This window comes from Emys orbicularis, chromosome 10 (assembly GCF_028017835.1).
Source record: "Emys orbicularis isolate rEmyOrb1 chromosome 10, rEmyOrb1.hap1, whole genome shotgun sequence".
Taxonomy (NCBI): domain Eukaryota; kingdom Metazoa; phylum Chordata; order Testudines; family Emydidae; genus Emys; species Emys orbicularis.
In genome coordinates, this window is record NC_088692.1 from 10,018,842 (window position 1) to 10,046,161 (window position 27,320).

Below are 27,320 nucleotides of genomic sequence, written 5' to 3' on the forward strand. Positions count from 1 at the left end.
GAACCAGTGATGTTACAACACTTCAATCTCCCTGGTCACACAACAGCAGATTTAAAGGTAGCCATCCTTCAGCAAAAAAACTTCAGGACCAGACTTCAAAGAGAAACTGCTGAACTTCAGTTCATTTGCAAATTTGACACCATCAGCTCAGGACTGTGAATGGCTAGCCAACTACAAAAGCAGTTTCTCCTCCCTTGGTGTTCACACCTCAACTGCTAGAAGAGGGCCTCATCCTCCCTGATTGATCTAACCTCATTATCTCTAGACTGATTCTTGCCTGCATATTTATACGTGCCTCTGGAAATTTCCACTACATGCATCTGCCAAAGTGGGTATTCACCCACAAAAGCTTATGCTCCAATACGGCTGTTAGTCTATAAGGTACCACAGGACTCTTTGTCCCTTATAACCCTATTATTCTCTAGGTACTAACAAATTGATTGTTTAGTAATTTGTTCCGGTATCTTTCCAGGTATCTAGGTTAGGCTGAATGGTCTATAATTCCCAGGGTCCTCTTTGTTCCCCTTTTTAAAGATAGGTACTAAGTTCCAGTCCTCTGGAACCTCATCCATATTCCATGAGTTCTCAAAGATCATTGCTAACAGTTCAGCGATCGCTTCAGCTAGTTCTTAAGTACTCTAGGATGAATTTCATCAGGCCCTGTTGACTTGAATACATCTAACTTATCTAAATATTCGTTAACCTTTTTTCTCCCTACTTTTGCTTCGGTTCCTTTCCCCTTTTTGTTAATATTAATTGTATTGAGTATTTGGTCACCATTAACCTTTTCAGTGAGGACTGAAGCAAAACAGGTATTAACCACTTTAGCCTTCTTGATGTCATCAGTTATTAGCGCTACTTCCCCGCTAAGTAGAGGACCTATGCTTTCCTTTGTCTTTTTCTAGCTCCTAATGTATTAAAGAACTTTTTCTTATTCCCTTTTATGTCTCTTGCTAGTTGTAACTCATTTTGGGTCTTAGCCTTTCTCATTTTGTCCATACATGCTTGCGCTATTCTTCTGCTCTCCTCCTTAGCAATTTGTCCACGTTCCCATTTTTTATATGATTCCTTTTTGATTTTTAGGTCATTAAAGAGCTCTTGATGGAAGTAAAGAACAAAGACGGGGGGAGGGGGGAGGAGGGGGAGGAGAAGAAGAGAGGAAGACACAGCAAGAGATTTTTTCCTATGCTCATAGTGTGTAATTCCACAGGTCTGAGCTCTGCTGGTGTCTTGGGCAGAAAGGCTGGTGTCATATTGCCAGTCTGCTGTAGACAGGTGTTTTATCCTCAGCTTCAATTACAATGTTACATTAAGGCCCAGTGTGAACATGGATATCAGAAGGTGCAGGTCAGAACTGTCTTTTCATGTCTGTCCTCCAAATGTAGAGCACAAGTAGGAAGATGAGAGATTTTCTATGTGCCATGCATAGGAATCTGTAATAGTATTAGCTTGGTAAAATGCCATGGCATTCATACATTTTAAATCCTGTGGGGATAAAATCTGATTTACTAACACTTGTTAGAAGTGAATTTATACAGGAAAAAATAAATCTTTCTTTGGGCTGAACCACTGAACACTGCCAGGGGAAGTGGGAGGTTCTTTCCATATCCCTGTATTCTATTAACCCCTCAGCATCAGGAGAGCTGGGACTTCCACTGCCCGCTCCTGTTGATTAGTCTGATTGGCACCAGAGAATTAACATAGTTCACTCCTGGGTTTCGGAGATATTACCTACTCCTAGCACCCTCCATGCTTTGTAAATACATCCCTCCAGCCAAATATGTATACGGGGTGTACCCATGGAAAAGTACAAGCTATTTCTCCCAGATTAGAGATCAAAGAGATCTGATTGGTTGCTCCACCCAAAGAAACACACAGAGCGAGAGATTTCATGCTGCCAGAGTCACTGGTTCAAATGGAAAAAGAACATCCGTGGCATGGGAGGGACTGAAATGGAGCCACTATCTCACCTGTGCTGCAGTTCTTGTATTTCTTGCTCTGGCCATGCAGGACCAACGCAAACACCACTAACAGGATGAGGATGAGACAAGACAGAGCCATCACTAGCAGGAACCACCACTCTTCGTAGAAAGGGGTTTCCATTTGGGCTACAGAGAGAATAAACAAAGGTTTAGGACCCTTCCACCTAATAACAATTCCTCCACATTCCTCCCCTAAGCCCCGTTAGCATCTCCCTGCCTTTTTCCCATTGAGATCTGTACCCCTGTCAATTCTCAGGAAAGGGCGTGGCTAAGAGGCTGGATTAGTGCCAGAGGAAGGTGCTGTGCCTATTTCTCCCCCATAGCGATTCCAACGTGCCCAGATCTCCCTGGCCTCTGATACTCCAGTCCTGGATCCAAACAGAGCCCTGCTGACTCATCACAAATGTCACTTCACTTGGAGGATTGGGCCTTCCCAGAACATCACCCAACAGCACTCGCAAGAGATGCAGTAGGTGCCTGTGAGTAACGTCCAAGCACTCTCCAGTGCCAATGCACCTCAACCCAAACTCTCAACGTCCCTGTTATTCTAGCTCTACCCCTCACCCGCTGTCAGTTTAAACCATCCTGACCAGCAGCATCCCGGCTATTCAGAGAGTTTGGTTCTATTCCTACCCACACATTCAATGTGGCCCATCTTAACTCCAACCGTGCCTCAGTTTCCCCAGCTGCAAAATAGGTAAATGACATTTACTCTTCTTTATAAGTGCTTTGAGATCCTTGGTTAAAAATGGTAACTACTATTATTATTATTCCTTTCCAGTCATCCCCTTTTTCAGGGCATCTCAGCCATGAGGGGCAGCATTCCCACTAGGGCATAGATCATCAATTGTGCATAACCACATTGCAGTTAGCGAGACAGAGAAATACCTGCTCAAATGGCTGATTCCAGGAAACCTATTTCACTTGGGACCAAAGCCATAGTTGAACCCAAGCCACTGAGCCAAACGCCTCTCCTAGCTTTCCTACGGCTGTGAAGAGCACTTTACTGCCCAGATTCCCTGGATCTAAACTCAGCCGTGTTATGAGCCTTATGATGTGGGGGGCCTGATTCATCCCAGGGCATTGGGAATTCTGTAGCAGTGAAAAGCGGTTGCCATCTCCCCTCTGCTGGGAGACCAGCACGGACCAATAAAGCCAAAAAGGCAAATGGTGCAGGCCAGGCTGGGTGCTGAATGGACCATCCAGCTGTGCTAGCCTGTAATGCTTTACAGCTTTTATGCCTGTGAATCTCAATAGAAACTTCTTTCTTTCAGGCTACAATTTGAGATAAACTTTAGAGCATCAAAAGAAAGTGAACTAAATAGTTCTGCTCAAGTGGAGAACATACAAATGGGAAACTCTATGAGTTCCTTTGAGGAAACAATTGCTAATGGGAAGAGAGGACGGCGGGGCTGACGTGATTCCAACTACAGAACGTCCCTTTAGATTTTGTGTGAAACTACAGAAACACTCTAATATGTGAAGTGGGTTCCCCTTCTCCCTTGCGCTTGGAGAGGAATGCAATGAGACAGTTCACGCGGAAATCCAGAGGTAATTCTTAGGGGCTAAGTGGTTAGTTGCACAGGGACAAGGAAGAGAATGAACACAACCGCAACAGCAATAGTACCATTTACTTTCCCTTTCTGCTGTACAACAGTTGAGGGGTATATGTGTTCTTTACCCCAGGAGCAAAGAGATAAGTCCTGCTTCAGATACTGGCACTGCCAGGCCCACAGGAAGCTCCAGAATTTTGAATCACAAAGCCGTTTTAACAGTTTGCCTAAAAGCATCTTGGAAGGAGGAAGCAAGGGTAAGAAGACACCTGTGCAAGGCCTTAACCAGGGCAGTTTCTCCTGCTTCAGCAACAGGCCACCAAACTCCAGCTGCGGGGATACCAATGGAACATAGCAAGCGTCAGCCTAGTTTACCTCTCAAAGTACCATCATTCTCCTTCTGGCAAGTCTTGAACTCTGAGTTCAAAGAGATTTCTGAAGGGTGTTCAGGCCACATCTCTACACACTGGGGATAACCACAACAGAGCTGGCAGGAAGGTGTGTGAAGAACATCAACAATCCAACCCATACAGACTTAGGCCTGATGCTGTGATGGAAGTATTTCCATTGAGGTCAGTGCAATTTGGGTAGGGCCCTTAGAGAATTTGACTTGCCAGCAGAAGGATACAGCAGAAGGATACAGTTTACTCTGCCAGTAAATTACACCTAGCACATTTTTGAGAGTGATATATACAAAATAACACAGAAATATCTACCCCAGGAGACTGGGGAGGGAATGGGCCCAGGTGAAGAGAAGAAACAGAAAGGGAATTGAGGAGAGGGAAAAAGCAAACAAATCACAAACTGTATAGTCATGTTGCAATACATGCTAATTTACATGCAAACTCCTGGGGGAGTTTCTTCAGCAAATATTAAAGTGGTAGGCACCTGTTTTCGAACAAAATGGTTTCCCTCGAGAGAAAGGCCCACTGTAAAATCAGTATCTGATTCATCATTGCGTCATTCTGGTTTTAACATGAGTTCAATGGGGTTTCATGGCATAAAGGAACATAGCACAGTTTTTTAAGCAGGGCCTCAGTGCTTTATTTTAACTGTTGGCTCTGGTTCTCTCTCTCCTCTTTCCCCACAAAGGAAGCCTAGTGGGGAAAGTACAATACAGAATGCAGATTACCTGATACTGCTGCAGATGGGATGCTTGGTTCTCCATAGCCAAACTCATTTACTGCAACCACTCGAAATTCATAGCTCACCCCCTGTTTTAGCTTGTCCAGGCCGACTGTGTAGGAGGTAGCACTGCGGGGGATGTCCTTCACAAATGTATCCCACAGTCCTTCATCTAGGAAAGCAGCACACGTACAAAAGAAGAGCATCATTAGCGTTATTACTGTGCACTCTTTCCCCTGTTCCATGGAAATGAGTTGCTATTAATCATGTGTTCCAACATGAGGCAATTTCCATGCCTACCTGAACTACTGCTGTCCAACACAGCAAATAAATCAAACCAATGTGGTAGGCTATTGAGCCACAGTCATTCTAGGTTGTGACTGCTTTTACATTATGTCAGGATCCAAACATGAAACCTTCACATGGGTGAAACTTACAGATAGAACTTGGAGTGTGATGAAACCCTCCCTGTTCTATACCCCAGGACTTTTCAGCTTGGAAAAGAGGAGACTAAGGGGGGATAAGATAGAGATATATAAAATTATGAGTGATGTGGAGAAAGTAGATAAGGAAAAGTTATTTACTTATTCCCATAATACAAGAACTAGGGGTCACCAAATGAAACTAATAGGCAGGAGGTTTAAAACAAATAAAAGGAAGTTCTTCTTCACACAGCGCACAGTCAACTTGTGGAACTCCTTGCCTAAGGAGGTTGTGAAGGCTAGGACTATAACAGCGTTTAAAAGAGAACTGGATAAATTCATGGAGGTTAAGTCTATTAATGGCTATTAGCCAGGATGGGTAAGGAATGGTGTCCCTAGACTCTGTTTGTCAGAGGGTGGAGATGGATGGCAGGAGAGAGATCACTTGATCATTGCCTGTTAGGTCCACTCCCTCTGGGGCACCTGGCATTGGCCACTGTCGGTAGACAGGATACTGGGCTGGACGGACCTTTGGTCTGACCCAGTACGGCCGTTCTTATGTTCTTATGTTCACAATTAGATAATCTAGATATTCAATAGCCATATTAATATTTATATTGATAACCATCCAGAGCGTGTATGACACTGTTTTCCTATGACACAGGTCATATTCTCATATCTACTTGAAGCACAATGAAAAGATGTCATTTTCAACAAGATGGTCACTGCGAGTGGTAGGATAAAAAATTACAACTGTGATTAAAAACTCTGGCCAACAATTTTGAACTTGGGACCCTAACGTCAGGCTAAGTGGCCTATTTTCCAGAGATGACCAGCAAACGTACCGCTTCCATTGACTTCCCACTGACGAAATATAGGCACCATTTGTGTGTGTGGGAGTAATGCTTATTGCCCCAGGAGCATCCAAGCTGCAGTGCTGAGGACAATGGGCCAGATCCCCAGCTGATGTAAACTGGCATGGCTTCAAGGACCTGGCCCAATGACTATTAATTTTATTTTAACATTTTTGGTAATTAATTTCCATTTCCCCCCAGTATGTCCTAATGACAATATAAAAATAGAAAGACAAAGTCTGCACAAATACAGTGTACGAGATGCTTGCACTGAAAGAAAGCCCTCTGCACCGAGAGTCTATCACGTCCATGATTTCTTCTGACGAGAGGCACCGCCAGTATAATAGTAAAGTAAAAGCCAGCAGCATTATCATTGGTGTCATGTTCTGGTGCTGCAATGTCAGGAGCAGAATCTGTTCTCACTTACTCTAGATTTACCTTAGCACAAGTCCATTGAAGTCATTGTGGTTATTCCAGAGTTACGCCAGTGTAAGTGAAAGCAGAATTTGGCCCTTACCCTATTCCTTTGCAACAGGAAATAATGGGCAGAACTGAATGATTTATGCTGTAGGTGCACTTCCATGTGAATGTTTTAATTTTGCCATAAGTAAATACTAATTTGTAATGCGCTGCATGTCCCCCAAACTGCATCTGTTCTGATCAAGATGATTGGCAGTCCCAAGTGGACTGAACAAGGAGGCTGAAGATTTTATTATTCTGTCCACATTTGAGAAATACTAACGAATAGGTAATTTTTCTGTCATGTTTAAAATTCAGACCAATACATTATTCACCAGCATTTTCAGAGTTTAATGAAGTTATCATAATGTACCATTGTTATGAATTAAATTTTTTACAATGTGTATAAAACAGAAGATAAAATATTGACTTCCCATATATAGGGCAGTATAAAGCGAGATTATTTTCACTATGCAAAGCTAACACTGTAATATAAAAGGTTGGAATGTTTTTTACTTGCAGTGGGTGGAGTGTGGATACATTTTCAAAGAGTGTTTGCTGCAATCACTGACACTAGATCCTGCATCTGATTCTATAAAATATTGTCATAATTGCTAGAACTGAATGAGTTTTCATAAACACATTTGTAAATATTGATACAGAATTTCAGCCCACTGTGATTTGGTTTAAAAGCAATTCATTTGCACCGCAAATGGCTTAGGGGGTGGAAAAAAAATAACAGAATAAATAACGATTTTTCCAACACTAATTTCAACAGGAACAAACCTACCACTCTCTCGCTGTTGTTCTCAAAATAGTCCATGAAATCATTTGTATAGACAGTGTGCTAAATTCAGCAAAGCTGCTGCAGGGAGCTGTAAAGTCAACCTCATAGTGCAGCCTGCATCCCAGGGGAAATTACCCCCTGAGGACTGATGGTGGCATTTCTGCCTCTGTCCTGCCCCAGGGCTATGCTGGAGAGGGTGGTGGAGAGAAGACACAGCTGTAGTTTATATCAGGTTATCCATGGAAGTTTGCTGGTGGGCGTTTCTTCAGAGAACCACTGTATCAGAGGAATTCCAGTTGCTCTGACCACCACCACTTTTGGCTCAGATACAGCTCCAATCCTAAGGGGACCGCCTCTTGAAGCTGGGCCAAAATGGAGCCATTTGCCTCACATCCCTCAATCCAAACTTTGGGGACTTGTGTGAAATGGAACCCAGATTCCAACTACCCTTGGTTTGGGCCAGATTGTGCCCAATAGGAAACCAGCCCGTGCAGAGCTGTACAATGCTAGGAAGGACTGCAGTTGGGCTGACCCAGGCACTGCAGGCAGGGAGGTGGAGGAAGGCTACTTGTTCCCTCTCCGTTGCACAACACATGCACGCACCAGGCACAATCCCAGTCCTTTGGATTTGCAAGACTAAGACCCGGCCGACAAAACTTTGTCCTGTTCCTGACAGGAATACTTGGGTCTGCCTGTAGATGGACAGCACAGTCAGACTAAAAAGACATCTTATTTTCATGGCAAACTTTGCTATCCAATGTCAGCAGCTCATCTGAGAGAGAATTCATTAGTGAGACACCTAAGTGGGTGGAGGGGGAGGGGAAGATTGTCTTCTGTATTAAGTGGAAAATCATTAGCATATTGTACACAACATTTCCCACACAGGTCATGGTGAGGAAAGATTTGCATGCCGAAAACTAATATCTCAACAGTGTATCAGTGCAGAGAAACCACTGAGAGAAGCAAAGTTTGCACCACTGACTAACACCCCCCAAAACAGATGCAAGTCTAGCCGGTCCCACTCAATTCCTGTTTAACGTACTGTGAGATTCAGCACAGCTGGCAATGGGGATGCAGGCATATTGCTCTCAATTGCTTTTGCCTCAATAACATCTGCCCATTCCTTCAATTCATATTACCTTTCATTGGGTACGCGGAATCTGATAGGAGGGGTAAATATATGATACAAAAGGGAGAGTTCCTTTGAAAAATAAATCCTTTTTTGCTTCCTGTTTTTATAAATGCTACACCGCATCAAGGCCCAGCCTCATTTCCTGCTGACACAAGAATCTGATCTCTATCTTCCAGCTTCGATTTCTCCATCAGAGTTGAGAGGCATGCGCCTGTGTGTGGCAAGAAGGCTCTAATCACTCTAGAAGACACTAACCACTCCTACCTATCACCATGTTGAGTAGGGTTACCATATTTCAGCAAGCAAAAAAGAGGACGGGAGGAGCCCCGCCCTAGCCCCGCCCCCATCCTGCCCTAGCCCTGCCCCTGTCCCTCCCACTTCCCGCCCCCCTCAGAACCCCCAACCCTCCCCCCCGCTCCTTGTCCCCTGACTGTCCCCTCCTGGGACCCCTGCCCCTAACTGCCCCCCAGGACTCCACCCCCTACCTAAGCCTCCCTGCCTCTTGTCCCCTGACTGCCCCCTCCTGAGACCCTCCCCCCATCCTAACTGGCCCCCTAGGACCCTACCCCCTACCTGTACCCTGACTGCTCCAACCCTTATCCACACCCCCACCCCCAGACAGACCCCTGGGACTCCCACGCCCCATCCAACCACTCCCCACCCCCTGACAGCCCCCCCAGAACTCCCGACCCATCTAAACCCCTCTGCTCCCTGTCCCTTTGACTGCTCCGATCCCTCTCCCCACTCCTGCCCCCTGACAGCCCCCCCCCGAACTCCCAACCCCTCCCCTCGCTCCTTGTCCCCTGACTGCCCCCTCCTGGGACCCCTGCTCCTAACTGCCCTCCAGAACCCCACCCCCTACCTAAGCCTCCCTGTTCCTTATCCCCTAACTGCCCCCTCCTAAGACCCCCCCCCCAACTGCCCCCCAGGACCCTACCCGCTACCTGTACCCTGACTGCCCAAAACCTTATCCACACCCTCCCCCAGAACCCCCCCCCCGAACTCCCGCCCCCCGCCCCCCTCTCTTGACTGCCCCATCCAAAACCTCCCTGCCCCTTCTCCGACCCCCTGGCCCCCTTGTTGTTGGCCTTCACCTAATGTCTCTGTGAACTTGCTCAGGAACGGCCGGAGCCGTTCGTCCCGGCAGGCTGGCTGGCAGGGGAGGAGGAGCGGAGGAGGAGCTCCAGACTGCCGGAGGCGATCTGCGAATGCAGGGAGGGAGGGAGGGAGTGATCTCAGCCACAGGGGAGAGAAGGAGGGGCTCTCTCTGGCTGTCAGAGCCTCATGTAAGTGGCACCATCCGGCTGGCTGCCCTGTTAGCCGCGCGCGCTCTGCATGGGGGGGGAAGTCCGGACATTTACAAATTCCCCCCGGACGCTATTTTTAGCTCAAAAATCCGGACATGTCCGGGGGAATCCGGACGAATGGTAACCCTAATGTTGAGCCTGGGCTACGCACACAATTTATTCCTCTGAAGTGGTGAGCAATGTTGTGCACTGCAGGTGTTTGAACAAACGCCACACCAACATGAAAGCTTGATATCATGGACAATTAATCAGGGTCTCTATGCTGCATAAAACTGTCAGTCAGTAACAGAGGCTTCTGGTTCTTATAAGACAGGCTAGGTGACAAATGACAGCCATGCTGGAGCTGGGGCTAGATGGAAACCTGTCAATTATTCATTTCTGAAGCACTAGCTTTTCTCTCTTTGTGTAATTGGAGAGCTGTGTTGTAAAACTTACTAGCAATCAGACATCAGGAGATTTACAAGAATAGAAGCTCCTGATCGTTAGGGCCTCCTGTACTTGGTCAGTGTTCATCAGTGACAAGATTAAAATGTTAATTTCTTGAGTCAAGGGAAAGGTTTGGGTTATGATGCCAACTAACAAAAGGACAAGAATGGAAAGTGAAGGCTGACAAACTGTCACTGCACGCAGTTCGGAAGCAGGAGCAAATGAAAGGCCCGATGGCAGGAGCCAGAGATGCAGCTGCACCCTTCACTTTGAATTTACTGAATTTTGCTGGTTTGTGTCCATGTTAAACACAGAATTTACTTATTTATTTAAAAATAAATAGAAAATGAAAAAAAAGAAACATTACCCAAGAGACCAGAGAAGAGCTAGAGAGAGATCAGTCCTCAGGGCTCTGGGAAACAAAGTGCCTCAGCCATCTAGGGGAGGGAAAACCCCCACGTTGAGATGATACAGCAGTTAATGTTTTGGGTAATGAGGCCTATAATAGATGACACCTGAGATCCAAAGCCCTAAGATAATGGTATGGTGTTTAAATATCGACATCATGCTAAAGCTTTTTATTTGCTTATTAGATGCTTCTGTTCTTGGCCACAGAAAGATGGAGACCTCCCCTTTCTTGCTTTGTATGTGAATGGCACATGTCAACTGCTCTTCTCTGAAACAATTGTTTAGAAACAAAAAATAAAAAGTCTCTCCAACCTGCTCAGTAACAACCCAGAAGGCAGGAACAGCTTCTTTGCATTATATTAAAAAAAGATGTTTTTCTGAAATGACTAGCACTGGCAGTGGGAATTAGCCCCCTTCTTTTGCTGAGCTCTAAATTCAGATGGCAAATTCCTGCATGCAGAGATGAGGAAGAATGAGATATTTAAAGGAAGCTGAAGCCTGCATGAAATAAGCAAACATTGCAATTAGTCCCTCTCCTCACTTGGATCACATTTCACGCTCTCTACAGCTTCAACCAGAACTAAGAACAGGAATCTAGCATACAATGGCCAGTTCATGTGCTACAGCAGTATGAATAGGATTAAAATAATCAGAGGAGGAATTAAATGGTTTAACAATCAGGTCCTGAGAGCAGGAACACTAAGAGACCTTTCCCCTGTTTGTTTGCAGGCTCAGTCGAATGGGGCCAGGATGAGTTAATGCGGCTCAGGCCTGCCATGGAAGGACCATTCTCTCCACACAAAGCAACAGCGTTCTATGAATCCCTAGGCAGTGCACATAAAAAGTTCACTTAAACGATCAGCCACGCACGGCAATGCGAGAGAGTTGTGGTGTAGCCGTTGCACTGCGGTGTTATCTGCTACATGGAAATGCTCCTTCTGAAGTCTCGTAATTTGTTTCCACAGTGTTAGGGGAACACATTAGAGCTCAGGGTTTCCCACCTTCAGCGAGATGTGAGTGACAGTGGGTTCACCAGGATATCTTAAAGAAAGGTTGAAGCTAATGGATCTCCTATAGTTGATGTATGCTTGTTTTTTCAGCACAGCACTTAACATTTTCTTGCTAGTAGGTGATAGGTAAGTGGGATGTAGGCCTCACTCTCAAATACTCTTGTTTTATTGAGTGCCATTTGTCTGGACTGGTAAACATTGGCTAACAAGCTTCAATGACTGTTTTGTCTGAGTGTTATAGGATGGGCCCTTTAAGGGTTTTGGACTTAGCCCCACCTGTGCCTTGTCTGGTCCTAGCTGATGAGTTTGGGCTTGGGCCAGTGGTTGGGTCAGGTGACTGAATATCTGATGATGGCAATCTGGGGATGAGGCTTCCAATAAGAATGGGTCTGTTCTCTTAGACAGAGGGAAACCAGGGACTAAGAAAGACCTAGGGAAGGTCTCTTCAGAGAAGCCCAGAGTCCGGGATAAGTTTGCCTTGAGTGATCTGGGGAGGTGAGAGAGCTGGGATTTGAAGTCTTGATACAAGGGTAACCAGGGAGATACATCTGCGAGGAGGCTGTTGTGGGGATCCAGAAGGGACCAAGGTCAGAGAGGAGTGGGAAAGAGGCTCTCCTCACCAGTCAGAGGAAAAGGCCTGGCTGGAACTACCTGCAGTGGGGGTCAGGAACAAAAACTTTAAGAGGGTCAACAGCTTTAAGAAGCTTGGCTTGAGGAAATGCTAGGCAGCAGGAACTGGGTTGTGGAAAGAATTGGTGAGACCAGTGAAGGGCTGAAGAGACAATGGAGGGGGTGGGAGGTAATTCGTTTTAGTTTAATATGACATTTGAACTGCACTGTTTTAATAAACCACCCCACCCAAGATGGGCTGTTGCTCAACTCACAGAAGTCTGGGTGCAGTTATTGGGAAGGTCAAGAAAGAGAAACTGAGGCAGCAGCAGGGCCCAAACCCAGTTCATGTAAGGCCTTGTTAAACTTGGACACTCCAATCCCTGAAGAATGTGCACATTTTATGAGCTTTGTTTGAAAACCATTATCAAGGCTGAGTTCTCGAAATTAGGAAAAGGTAATGGAATCACAGTGGAACCTTGGAATTCTGTCAAAGGCACGAGGGAAGCCTATATCCCTAGGGCAGAAGATGACAATAATTCAGTCTATGGTCTGGTCAGCTCTCAACAGCTAATCAGTACTGGGAGAGTGCCAACGAAAAACCTTAGTGGAATTCAGTCGGTGGCACTCCTCCCTCTGGCACAGGTCTGAATTAACGTCCAGCATTAGTTAAAATGATGACACCACTGAAGGTGCCATCTGTCAGAGCAGATACAAAAATGAGTCTTTGACCCCTTATATGGTGTGTCTAAACTTGGAATTTGGGGCTTGAGGAGACATACCCACGTGAGCTCTCATTGAGTTAGCGCACTAAAAACAAAATGTAGCCACATCAGTGTGAGTAGAGGGATGGCTAGTACATGCCTGTCAGAGACCCTAGGCATGTATCTGGGGAGGCTAGCCTGTCGTGCTGTTGTGGCTACATTCTAACTTTAGGGCTAGCATAGGGATGTCTCCTTGAGCTGGGAATCACACCCTCATCTCCAAGTGCAGACGTACCCACAGTCAATAAAGATCCCATGACATACACCTCTACCCCGATATAATGCGACCCGATATAACACGAATTCGGATATAACACAGTAAAGCAGCGCTCCGGGGGGGCGGGGCTGCGCACTCCGGTGGATCAAAGCAAGTTCGAAATAACGTGGTTTCACCTATAACACGGTAAGATTTTTTGGCTCCCGAGGACAGCGTTATATCGGGGTACAGGTGTAATAACTTTGTTGTCTTGATCGCATTCCTCCTGTAGAATGAATTGGAGATGTTACGCTGTATGCCCACTGCAAAAAGCCATGTTTTCTTACTGATACAGGATAGCTGTTGCATTCTGCCCAGAAGAGATGTATTTCAGTGATGGAACTGTGAGGGGGGAGTGATAGCTCAGTGGTTTGAGCATTGGCTAGCTAAACCCCGGGTTATGAATTCAATCCTTGAGGGGGCAATTTAGGGAACTAGCGTAAAAATCTGTCTGGGGATTGGTCCTGCTTTGAGCAGGGGGTTGGACTAGATAACCTCCTGAGATCCTTTCCAACCCTGATATTCTATGATCCTCAAACATAGAGTTAGCAAAGTGCTTGAGGATCCTTCTGCATTAAATGAGCTGCATACATGTACATTATTTTAAATTATGAATAACATTAGCTCCTTAACTGGCAGCTTTATTGGTGACATCTGAGGGAAAATGGCACAGTACTCATGGCAAGTTTCTGTGACTATTTCCAAGCAGGAGGAAATATGACGATTAACATAGCAATATGTTTACAGAAGGCAAAAATAGAAACTATGTCAAAAACACTTGGTGGTGGGCATTTAGAAAAGAAAAGCTGTGTCTTTCTTATCTTTCTTTAAAAGGTCCCATCACTCTGCTTCCTGGACAAATAAATTCTTCCAAACTATTACACGGTGGCTAGGACTATGGTGTGGACTAAAGGGAACAAGTTCCCACCACCAAATCCTGTCCACATTTTACAGATTTTTTTTTTCTCAGCAGTAGTTCCTCCTACCTGATGGCCGTGCCTCTATGATGTAGCCAGTTGTGGGTTTGTCCCCTGAATCTCCCTCAGTCCACTGCAGAGTTAGCCCAGAAGCAGATTTTGTAGCCAGAATTTCTTGAGGGGAGCCAGGAGACCCTAAGGGATGAGACCAGAATAGCAAACATTAGGGGGTGTGAGAAGTGATCACATTACACTTTTAACATCTTCAGAAATATGCACATAAAAACCACACACAGAAGCTAAACATATACACAGGGTAAACCAGTTTAATGGGGTGCTGGCCCAAATCTTCCCTGGTTCGAGCACCACAGATTAAAATATCAGTTGCTGGGTTTTACAGGGGTACTCACATCAACTAAGCAGACAAAAAAAACAACAACCCAAAAAACCCTGTTACTTTCACCACTTACATCCCTTGCAAACATCTGCATATTATCACTGGTATTCCTGCCTACAGAGTCAGCCCAGCACCATCCCTGGAAACTCAGAGATCAGCAGCAAAGACATGCTGCCTGTTCAGTCATTCAATACCATGTCATTAGCACATCCAACTGGACTAGTAGTTATAATGCCTGTGATGTGGGCATCAGGATGAGTTAAACTGCAGCATCATGTATCACCATCGCATTTACATGGTACAGAAGGTATTTCAAGAACATTATAACTGTTGCACAAACATTACAGGAGAGCTATTTATGATCATATAGCACCTCCAAAAGATAAGATCACAAGGGAAGGGTGCAATGAGAGAGGTGGAGGGTAGCTTCTGTTTGATTAAGAGGGCAGGGAGACACAAAATAGAATCATGCATGAATACTGCACAGATGCTTTAAGGACTACCAGTCAGCCAGAGATCATTGTAAGACCTCTAATTTTTCTTGCTGTAAACTGTAATGATTAAAATGAATCATCTGTTTATCAACAAAAAATCTTGTGCACAAACCAACAAGTCAGGGAGTCTGAAGTTAAGCCTGCTGTTCCCCACTCTTTGCATATGGTGAGTATATTCATGTGTGTAAGCCAAAACATAAAGACACGAGGGAATGTTTCTGAACTCTCACCAGTTTTACACCCAGGAAACTTAATCCAGGTCTGGATCAGGAGTGTGATCAGTGCAATCAGAATCAGGACCATGCTGTCAAGGCACAGCTTTGAATTCCCTTGGCTGGTCGGTTTGTCTTTCAATTTATTTGCACAGGTTTTTGCAGTCAGTTTTTTTTTTGGATTTCATAAAAAAGGAAAAACGTTTTTCATGGAGTGTTACGAACCCACTAAATCATGCCTAGAGCCCTTGTGACTCAATTCTTCCTCGGACTGGAAATGTATTTGCGCATACACTGTATTACTCCCTGCTGTTGGATTGAATTAACGTAATTGGCTCTGGTCTGTTGCATGTCGCTAAGGTTCCACTTACCCTCTGCTGGCCCAGCTGTGATGTTGGCTTGTAGCTCCGGTCCATAGGTGATGGTTCTGGCTTGCACTCTGAATAGGTAGGTCACCCCCTTGGTGAGATCTCGGACCTTTAACCAGCGCTGCCAATTTCCTTTTATGTCCACAGTCACCACCTTACTCACCCCTGGAGTAGCCGCCAAGATGAAAAATAAGAGAGAGTCTCAATGCAAAAAAGCAATTGAGCAGAGCTGATCATGTCTAGATAAGTAAAATTATCTCACAGTTTGCTAAGAAAGTATTTCTTACAATTAGTGGGAGTTTAAGTAGTGATAATAGCCAATTTTCAGCACAGATAAGTGTAATTAGAGTTTAAGCTTGATAAGTGGGCACTGACAAGAAAAAAACCTTACAACACAGCTGGGAAATTACCACGAGACTGCACGCAACCTCACTAATTACACTGGGGAAAAAGGAGGCGGTAAATGCAGGGGATTGCAAGCGACACACCTCTTCCTAAGCCAGAGCTGCTCTGTGTGGTGTCTCTTTGCCCTGCACCTTGCAACACTATTCCAAGCAAAGAAATACTGTGCCCGATTCATCTTTGCCCTGCACCTTGTACTTTCATTTACACCAGTGTGAAGTGAGTGCACCATGGGTGTAAACAGTTACCATTCTGACTCAGTAGTGTTTTACACTGAAATAAATGACCACACCAGGTGTACTGCAGTGGTGAATCTCATCAACTGCATTATTATTTAACGGGACAGTGAGATCCTCCCCCCTGTTCAGGCCCCTTTAGGCCAGGGGAAAAGGACTGGAGTAGCATAAAGGGGCCCTAAAAGTCATGGCTTGGTCTTGGGAAGAATTCCCTCAGTAGAGGCACAGTGGGGGACAAACATACGGCTGTCTTCCAAGGACCTCCTCATAAGCCATGGCATAGGGGGTGGACCCAGGGGCAATACTGGGCATGGGAATGATGTGTCGGGGTGGCGCTGTAGCATGCAGCACTGAAGAGATTCCGGTCAGCACTACGACCCACAGGGCAGCCCCAGGAGGTTGTCACAGCTGAGACAGATCCTCAAGGTTGTCTGAGTTGCACTGAGGGACTCTCCCGCTCCTGGAGGAGCCCAGGATCAGGAGGGCGCAAATGTGACTTAAAACGACTTCAGTGACACTTTCCCCAGCGCTGCAATTTCTGTGCTGTGATTTGTAGAGCCTTACCCCTATATTCTATACACACACATTTCTTTAACTATGTTACTGTCATCTCTTTGGATTAAGCCTGCAAGAATTTAAAGGATTCAATTTACTTTTCACTCTTTACACAACACTTTCTCTCACGTGCATTCCTCTCTCGTAGAACAATGAAAATCAATTCAGTTTCTTTCACTAACCTTTAGAGTCAATTTCACAGTCAGGTTCTCAATGATGCCCTATTTAGGTTGCAAAAACTGCAGAGGAGTGATTATTTGAAAACAACTGTTTTCCCTGGAATTTTCTAAAATAATTACATGGAAACGTTTCTTAAGTTTTGTACAAACTGTTCTACAAAATTTTGGGGCTAATCTGAGTTGACAATGTCCTTTTAATATTTGCCAGTGAAATAAAGGTATGTAGCCCTTTCCAGACAAATAAGACAGGTTGCTCTGTCAGGAGGAGTGTACTAGTTTTGCAGTATTCAGGGAAATACATTATGAATAGAATTTCCAGTTTTTGATATAAATTTTATGCAAATTAACATCCATTTTCAAGATGCAGTTGTATTAGTTAAATTAAAAAAAAAATTCCAAAGGGTTTTTGATCAAAATTTCATCCCAGTTACAACTTCCTATTCAAAGAATCCTTTCTTATTTAAAGGAGAAAAAGCTCTAAGCTGCAAAACTTCTCTCTCCGTATCTAGGTATATTATTTAATTTCTCAGTGACAAATGTGGAGACATAATCCAACAAAACACTGAAAAGCAAGAACCTCTGAAATTTCAAACAAGCTTTTCCACCCCTCCCCCCCTTAAACTGTGAAAAAAGGCTCCAGGGTAGTTTTGTTGTCGGTTATTGGTAAAACATAACGTTATAAATGTCTAAATATGAATGATCGGGAGAAGACAGCACTAGAGAAGAGACTGTAGGAAGAAGGTTTTAAATGGTGCTTAGAGCACAGTAAGAGACAGGTTGTTTCAAGTCCTACGAGAAAAGGCACAAAATCCTGAGTTGGAAGAGGAGACAAAGAAAACAGATTTAGGGAGGAGGATTTGGTAGCATTCAGGGTACAAGTGGGGCAGCCAGTGAAGGGGAAGACAGCACAAACAGACATGGTAGGGAAGAGCAGAAAATGGTGAAGATAAGGGTGAGTGGGTTAAACTAGATGCACAAGGAGAGAGAGGGATCTGAGAAGTAGAACAGAGGAAGGGGAAATTATTTATTGCTATCAAATATGGAGACGAGAGGGTGACACTGGAGTCTCATTTTTCCTTGTCCCCCCTACGTTGTAATTGCCATCCATGCCAACTAGTTAAAAGGGAAGTCAACAAATACTGAAACAGAAGTTCAGGATAATCCAGAGAGTATTTTTACAGATATACTGTGAAACAGAGTACCCAGACTCACACATCACACATTTTTTTTTATTTTCAGCAATGGGCTCTCCAACACTGGAGCACAACACATCTACAAGGAATGGGTTCCGATGGATCAAGGGGATTTGAGGCTGCAGTCCTCTTTGCAGCTCCTTCTGTTCTCTCCAGCATCCAGCTGCACACGAAGTGGGTCCCTGATGACCACCTTTTAGGTGGTGCTTTTAGCTTAGACTTTACCCATCCCAGTTTGCTGGAATCCTGAGGGCAACTCTGAACTCTGTGAATTGCTCATTCAAGGGCCTCTGAACTGGTTAAATACTTGGGTAGCTCTAGAAATTTTTAGCAGGTATATTTTTCATGAAGGTTCATCAAGTTTGTGCTTCTTCGCTGTACACAGGAATGGTAGCTGCATAATATCTCCTTACCCTGACATCCATCACCAGCAACTGATCAGACACATAGTTTTTGCCATACCAGTAATCAATATAGCCCGATATCCTGTCTCCAGCAGAAGCCAGAATCTGATGCTTCAGAAGAAGGCAATCCCTTCACATGTAATGCAGCTGCCAACTGTGCAAATCTGTAGATGTTGGGCAGGGAAGGGGGAAATTCCTTCCTGGCCCTACAGGCAATCAGATTATACGCTGAAGCATGAGATTTGGTTGACTGCTGAGAAAGCCCAACTGCTTTCATGAAAGGATTATTTCAGTACCGGACAAGAATACTTGAAACACTAATATTTCCACATAAAAGATGGATTCCCTTTAAGTTTAATGTATGAGAGAATAAGAAGCAGGAAAACTCCAAAGTATCTGAATGTCCTTTATGCCCTGTCCACATTTCCTGGTCAGAATTATGCATCCATTCTGCATTAGCTCTTCATGCTGTAACTCTACTAGCAACAAAGGGTAAAAGTGCTTTTATTCTCCTGCTTTCATTTCTGAGTACGACTTTCCCCATGCACAAGACATGGAAAGTCAGCTATAAAGAAATCCTTTATTCCTTACAGCAGAAACAAATGCTAGTGATTGATATCCTTATTTCTTCTGAAAGAAGTTTAAAATGGATTGGCAATGGTTGAAATTACTCGACCCGCTGTCACTCTGCCAAAGCTAGACATCCTATTGAACTACTGGAAATGTATTAGGAATATAAAAAATATTAATAACTCCCTCCCTAAACTTTTTAATCTTTTCTAACTCATCTTTAGAATGATTTTACATTTGTTTTCAGAGAGATTGCCAGTTCCTTCTCTGCTGATCTTTTGGCAAATTAATAACGCATTTGTGACTGTCATATTGTTGTCAGGTGGGATTATATCTAGTGCTGGCTTAAAAATGCTATTTGAAAACTCAGTATAAACACACAGATACAACTAAATCTCTGCCATTCTCCTCTTCTAAAATGGTCACGGTACCACTGAAAACGAACATACATGATGCCAATACAACCCTTGTTTTATGATACAAATGATATAGTTTACCAGCAGGAACACAAATGGGACTCAGTGAGGGGTATTCTCTGGCAAGGCCTACGCTGCAGTTTTGGGATGATGCGCAGGGAGACAATCAGGACACTAATATGTTGAGTTTCCTATTCTGCCACAGAGAGTAACAATGGCAGTGTAGTGGCTTTTCAAGCCACTCAAGAACACGCTGAATACATCTTTGCAGGGGAATGAGAGAGGATGGAAAAAAACTGTATTCCACAGTTATATAGCTTACAGAGCAGTTTTAGCAAAGCAGGAACACCCACAGTTGCCCCAGCCACCCGTGTCCACATGGCTACTGTCACAGCTCCAGTCGGGCGCCCCCTGGTGGCCACTCACCAGACTGCTGTGAGGGGACATAGCCACTGGATCCCATGTGTCTTCAGCCTCTGGAGTCTGAACAGAGCTCTGAACACTGTCTTTGTCTTGGTGTCCCTAGGCATACTCTCAGGGTGCCTATTTTCTGTCAAACACCCACTCCTGAGAGTTTAGACCATGAAATCCACTGCCGAGTCCCTGGAACCAGAGCAGGCCCTGCAGCTCCCCCACAGCTTAAACACACCTTCTCCCTGAATCTCACCGAAGGTGAGAGACCTTCTGGGTTCCAGTTTAACTCTCTCAGGAGCACACGATCAGGTGTAGTATACAAAACAGACAGACTGTGCACGGGACCCAAACACAGCATTACTCTTTCTTTAATAAAACAGGAGAGATTTATACCAAAATAATACTTGCAATAAAATAATAAAAATAGTAAGTGAACTCAGTGATTCCAAGTCTGTGCTCGAGCATCTGCACTGCAGTGTAAACCTGGGCTTACAATCACCGAACTCAGGTCTCACAGCCGTGCTAACACATCATTACTGCACTATGCAGATCTGCTGATTCAGGTCTGCAGTTTGAGCTGCAAAATGACAGGGACTAGACCCAAGAGCCAGAGGGACTTGGGCTGTGACCCACCTTCCTAGCAGGGCCCTAGGATCAGGGTCCTCAGTGCTCGCTGACCCGACATCCAGATTGATTTGTGTGTGGATGAAAGGGGTGCTTGGGCTCAAACCTGAGTCGGAGCCTGGGCTTAGTGCGCAGCGTAGACATACCTAAAGAGACAACAGAGAGGCAACTAGCCCTGCATTCAAAATGGATTTTGCAGCTTGGTAAAGATACATACAGAGAGTTCATAAACTCACAACGATTTCATAAAGAGTACCCCCACTTTTCCTAAACTGTCACAGCTACACGTAGAAACTCCATGGAGAAGAATGGGAAGCTGGACAGAGATAAAAGACATGATGGTGTTTTTCCCCCCTAGCCTGAATATATAGGTTCTTTGGGGCTTACTTACCCTGGACTGGTGCCAAGGGCTCATACACCACTCGATAACCCTGCAGGATTCCATTGGCTGCCGTCGGCTCTCCCCAAGACACATTGAGTGTAGTGCAAGTGATTTCTGAGAATGCCAGGAAGCTAGGAGCGCTGGGAGCTGAAAGGATTACAAAGACACTCAACTGCAGAAGGAATATTTAACCTCATATACATATTATGAAACAGTATTTATTACCCAGTATTAATCTAAAGGAAATAAGATGAGAACAGGATTTATCGACAGTATCAGGTCTTCCTGTAATCGATTGGAAATACAAAGTGTTCTAAAATCAGCAGACACTAAATTGCAAAACTGAAATTAAACAGGATAGGAGGAGGAAATGACAAAGATGTAGAAGGAATGACAAAAGAGAACAGTGGAGAGCTTCATTTCCAAATGACTGCATCACCAGGACGGTGAGAATGCCTTTTCTACAACTTTTTGGGGAGTGTAAGACATAAAAATGAGTCAGGGAAAAACATCAAAAGTTTAGGGCTTCAGGTCCAAGTGGTTAAGTGGCTGTATGTAAACTGAACACACAAGATGCCCAAAGTGCATGTGCAGGTCAGGTCTGTACTCAAGTATACGGTTTGTACAGGAGAGCCGCCAGCTTTTCTGCCGCCCTAGGCGGCGGAAGGTCCCGCCCCGAAATGCCGCCCCCCACAGAGGCAGCGGAAGGTCCCGCCGCCGAAATACCGCCGCGGTCGCCGCCCCCCAAATTGTAGTGCCCTAGGCGACCGCCTAGGTCGCCTAATGGGTTGCGCTGGCCCTGGGTTTGTATGTGTGCATGCAAATCCCCAGCTTATGTGCATACATCAGTGTTCACATGCTTTCACGTTTGGGTCTCAGTTTGACTAAGCAGCCAAACTTCTGATATGGAGTTGTTGGCCTGCAAATCTTGTGCACATGGATGGCATTTTCTGTTATCCCAGAGCATAGGGACTGTTACTGTGTGCTGCCTGCTGCAGACGTTTGCCACTGCGTGGTGGAGCAAGGCCAGCCCAGCCCTGAGGGTTTAAATGGTGCATGGTGCCTTGTGTGCGCTCTCTGCACTGGGGTGAATTTCATTCTCAACCCTGTGCAACAATCTTCAGTTTCAGATGGGGATGTAGACTCCCATTGCAGAATATCAGTTTCTTGGCTAGTAATGAGACCCAAAGAAAACCAGAGGGCATTGTACAGTCTTCCCCAGTGACAAAAAAGTGAAGGTGCAGAGGCAGCAAGACATTAAGAAGGAGTCTGCTGTTGGTGCACACTCTCTCAAAGAACTTAATGACTAGGGAACATCCATAGAATATGTGTTCCCCTGAGATCAGCATCTCCAGCACAGATATTACTTACTGTGGTTGTACATAATGCCAGAGGCCCAATGAAAAAAACAAAAAGAGCATGGGGATTGGTCTTGCTTTGAGCAGTGGGTTGAACTAGATGACCTTCTGAGGTCCCTTCCAACCCTGATATTCTATGATTCTTCTCTCGCATGGTTTTATCAGTGTATCTCCACTCTCTTCAACTGAGTTACTTCTAATTTACTCCAGTGGTAAGATCAGAATCAGGTCCATAACCTTTTGTTGGATCAGTTTGTGACAGAGATTCTATTGCTATCCCAGCCTGTTCTAGTTCGTATTGCAGCTTCAATTCTGAAATCCCTTCCCAAAGAGTTGACTAATTTGATCCAAAATATTTGCCTAACCATAATAACAATACAATGTAATAATTTATCCAACAATCAGATCTAAAACACAACCATCCTATAGCTCTGTATTTTGTTTCCTTAGACACACACAGAATGAACAGTTATATGATCATAATCGCTAAACAGGTTAAACTGTGGTTTGGAAAAGGAAAATAATCTCATACCAGCCTGGTGTGTCCTGCCCTGCCTGGGGCTGCTTCTTGGTCCATCCCCTGCGGCATTGAAGGCAGATATGCAGACCATGTATTTGGTGTGGCTGGTCAGATTTTTCAGCCGAACTGTTGTCTCTGGGAGGAAAAGGACCTTCACTTTCTCAGTGTCATTCTGGATGTCCATCTCCCAGTAATAAATCTGTTAAGAACAGAGAGATGTTGAAGTCAATCCTGCAGTCAGATTACAGCCTCAATGTGATGGAGGCTGTAAAACAGGTACTCTTGTTTCCCCATGACCAGTAAGATGTTGGCAGTTTTAGTTTTGGACCATTCAGTTATTGGGTATAATAGTATTATTCACTCTTTGCCCAGTCCTGAAGTCCTTATTTTATTTTTACTAAGGAAAACTCCCCTTGGGTTCAAAGAGAGTTTCCTGAGAAAGGTCTTTTAAAAATAGAGTACAGACAATGTGACATGGCCTAATGACATTATATAAGATCTTCCAGAACACAGCAATAATTGGCCAGGTACCAAACCATTCTCAGGTGTGAGTTGCCCCTTAGTGCTGGCATTATATTTTATATGGAGATATACCTATCTCATAGAACTGGAAGGGACCCCAAAAGGTCATCAAGTCCAGCCCCCTGCCTTCACTAGCAGGACCAAGTACTGATTTTGCCCCAGATCCCTAAGTGGCCCCCTCAAGGATTGAGCTCACAACCCTGGCTTTAGCAGGCCAATGCTTAAACCACTGAGCTACCCGCCCCCCCCTTCTGGTATGGCTACAAACTACACAAGAAAGTCCTTGGTCTCGGACACAGTTCCACCTCCTTTGAGAAGTACCAACACAAACAGCATTACGATTAAGTGTTTATCGCAGACCCTTTAATCTTTCAGGTTGTCTTCTGCCCAACTTCTAACAACTTACTGGAGAGAGTGAAAAAGTCTCTCTTTAGCTTTCATGTAGGTACTTCCCCTCCACCCCCCTTTTCTCCCATGTAATTCTTATCCTGAAGCCATACAATTTAAACTCCAGAGATGAGGATTCCAGTAGGCTACCTCCAGAGCCATTGGTAGCACTGCTTGTGGATAGGCCTAGAAGTGACAACTATACAACAGGCCAGGGCATAAAGTCAGGCTGAGCGAAGAGTCTACCTTGGCTCTACAAGCTAAGCTATTAGAACTATCTATACCCATACAAGAGGGAAAATACATAAATTGATATATAACATTGCTTGCTACTGCCAAGAAGTAATGCCAGATTATTCTCTCTCACTGGCTCAGCTTTCCTTCACTTGCAGACCTAGATACACGGAGAAAGGCAGAGCCAGACACTGAACTCAAGCCAACCTCCAGCGTTTGTAGGCTTGCCCACTTCCACTCTCAAAGGGTCCGTTCCCATCTGGAGAGACAAAACAAGATGGTTCTGCCACGTGCCTTGTGTCTCCGCAAACCAAGTGCAATAAATACTACTGTTTAATTTTGTTAAAGTTAAGGAAATGAAATAAACTCTCTGAAATCTGACATGGCTCATTCTTACAGCTTGGAGAAAGTTATCCATTTCCTGATGGCTCATAACAGCTGTCAGTTCCCACCCTGACTTTTCCTGTGCCTTTGGTATTTGGAACAGACATGTTGCCTGCATACTCTGATCTCCCCCACTCTCTGTATGCACTGAATTTCCATTGAACATTAATACCCCCTTCTCTTTGTCTCTGTCTCAGACTCTCTCCCTCTGGTTTTGGGACATGATGCCATGGTCGTTACTGTAGCCTGAGCATTGCTTTAGTCTGCCTCGTGCAGCAAAGGTAATTCTGAAGCCAAGTAAGATAATGAAAGCAGTAGGAACGAGGTATTGCCTTGTAGCCTTGTATGTTCCCATTTTGGCTGTCGACAGGAGGTGGGTCCCAGGTGATCTCTAGCTGGCTCGCAGTAAGGACGTTTACTTGGATGTTCTGTGGGGCCATTGCTGGTGCTAGAGAGAGAGAGAGTCAGATATAAGGAGAATTAATAAAGAATCAGTTGTGCCTCTTGGAGGTGGCTGTGTTCTCTGTCCCATACAGACCAGCTGAGTATACTCAGTTCAGCAGGCAGTTCTTTAAGAAGAAAATGGCAGAGAAAAATCTCCTTATTTGTGTTCATCTAAGCTTCAAAGGCAAATGTTCAACGGTGACTTTGCTTTCCTGAATGGCCAATTGGTGAAGATAAACATATAGAGAAGTAGCTCAGGTTTCCCCAATCTTTCTCCTTAGCAAGAGTCACCATAATGTCCTGTTTATGCTATTGGAGTTTGCTGCCATGAGGCTCAGACAATTGGGGCTGCAAACACAAAAAGCAAGAGGAGCGTGGCTAGGGTCTCTACAATTATCTCCAGAACACTTTAGAAACAAACCAATTAAAGTAATATTTTCTGTACAGTAAATGGATTCTGATACTTTTTAGTTTTGATTTCATTGTATCTTCAAACATAAACACAGACTGGAATTTTGTCTCTTTCTGCCTGAATGTGTAATTTATTCACATGCTTGCCATTTCTCCTTCTTTGCATTGCACCATACCAGAAAACTAATCTCTCCTCTTTGTGCGCACCTGGGTCACACAATCTTTTCCCTTTGCTGTGATCCAGCTCAGTGGAAGTGGAACATCTTCCCAAGTGACTGGCATGGATGGTCTGTTTTCTAGATCCGCTGTCTTAGCCTATGGCAGCTCTTAACAAACCGCACATGTTCTGGTTACAGAAAATATGTCGAAACATGTCCTGTTTGAGCTCCCAAAATGGGAAGGAGAGGGCAGGGCATAAAACAATACCACTCCTACCTTCTCCTTGTGCATGAGCAGATGGTACTGCAGCCTTTGCCCACAGTGTCTGAGCTCCCTGCCCATTTATAGATTGTAAACAGATGTGATAAAATATTCACCACCCAAGTAAGATAGCCCTGGTTATCTGTGCCTCTAGATAGCTCTTCCTTTAGAGAGAATGACCTTCATAAGTCAGACTCTCCCTCTATCCCCCCCCCCCGCCTTCCAGGGTTATAAAATAAAATAGTAATTAACACCCACTCAGCCTGACACCAACTATTTATTTTGTTCTAACTGTGTGGTTTCCATATTATCACTGCCCACCCTGCCGTTAATGGAAATGTTAATAACCAGCGCCAGGTTGTTGTGACAGATGCTTGGGCTCATTATCAGAAATTCTTATTTACCGCTCCATTAAACGACAGAATCGCACAAAAACCTACAAAAAACAATTCAATCAAAACTAACTGGAGGAATTTTAACAGCCACATTAATAATCCAAAACATAAATACAGTTAATGTCTTTTGCATGTTTGCCATCGGCAACCCTATTGCAAAATTATTGTTGTACAATTAAAATGTGGAAGGCGAAACTGAGCAGGGTCATTATCCCGGTGTTCAGTTAAAACTGTTTGCTTATTATTATTTTTTAGCCTCTTTTTTTCAGTTGGATGTGTCAAATGCAGGAGGTGAGAATGGGTGTAAATAAAACACAAGCTGGGCTTGTTTAGTCAAGCAAACTCATCTAAGTGCTGCTTTGCAATCCAACCCCTCTTCCAGATTTCACTGGTGATGTGAACACAGCAGCAAGCTCACCTGATGGCTATGTTCAGTTCAACTTCATGTTGCTACCTTAGACCTGAAACTCTCAGATGCGGAGGGCTTTATACCACACATCAGAGCACACAACGAAGCATCTCATACAATAGAAACCCTGCAAATACATCTTTGAGGTCTGGCGATAATGACAAATTGGGGAAAACAGAAATATGCATAACCACAGAGAAAAACAGATCAGTTTTACAATCTACTTTTGTCCTATGTAGTGACACAACTGGATGTCTTGTACTGACAGGGAGATTGTACTTTGAGGCTGCATCTACACTAGCATTCTTCTTCAAATTCCCAGTGCTGGGCTAGAACCAGTGCAGCGCCAATGCTGCAAACAACAGCCGGAGAGCTAGTGTACACAGACTCCTGTCATTTTAACCGTGTCATATCACTCTTTTCAGAGCATGTCTAGACAACACGCTTAAAAATGCCAGTGATCATTCCACCCTGACTTTCCTTTTTACAGCCCCAGAATCCTGATGTCATGCAAATTATGTTTGGTTTGGTGCCATATGAGTCTATCTCGCTGTCCAACTTTCAAACTCTGATGCTTCGCTCTCCCTACATCAGGGGTCGGCAACGTTTGGCACGCGGCTCGCCAGGGTAAGCACCCTAGCGGGCCGGGCCAGTTTATTTACCTGCTGATGCGGCAGGTTCGGCCGATCGCGGCCCCTACTGGCCGCGGTTCGCCATCCTGGGCCAATGGGGGCGGCGGGAAGCCGCGGCCAGCACATCCCTTGCCCGCGCCGCTTCTCGCCGCCCTCATTGGCCCGTGGAGGCCGCGATCGGCCGAACCTGCCGCGTCAGCAGGTAAATAAACTGGCCCAGCCCACTAGGGTACTTACCCTGGCGAGCCGCGTGCCAAATGTTGCCGACCCCTGCCCTACATGCACAGATTTCCTGTTGAAATAAACAGGGACAGCAGAATAGTGCTGCGCATGCCTGATGCTCTGGG

General features: G+C 44.8%; 1 protein-coding gene across 1 annotated transcript in view; it reads right to left on the reverse strand.

Moving 5' to 3' along the window:
- SDK1 (sidekick cell adhesion molecule 1) overlaps nucleotides 1-27,320 on the reverse strand; it is a 675,085-nt gene that overhangs the window by 11,788 nt on the left and 635,977 nt on the right. Inside the window, exons 36-42 of the mRNA XM_065411886.1 lie at nucleotides 24,595-24,710; nucleotides 22,748-22,934; nucleotides 20,867-21,004; nucleotides 15,486-15,647; nucleotides 14,081-14,206; nucleotides 4,668-4,832; nucleotides 1,971-2,108 (exon numbers count right to left, since the gene is read on the reverse strand). Coding sequence (XP_065267958.1) covers nucleotides 1,971-2,108; nucleotides 4,668-4,832; nucleotides 14,081-14,206; nucleotides 15,486-15,647; nucleotides 20,867-21,004; nucleotides 22,748-22,934; nucleotides 24,595-24,710 — 1,032 coding nt within the window. The remainder of the gene's footprint in view (nucleotides 1-1,970; nucleotides 2,109-4,667; nucleotides 4,833-14,080; nucleotides 14,207-15,485; nucleotides 15,648-20,866; nucleotides 21,005-22,747; nucleotides 22,935-24,594; nucleotides 24,711-27,320) is intronic.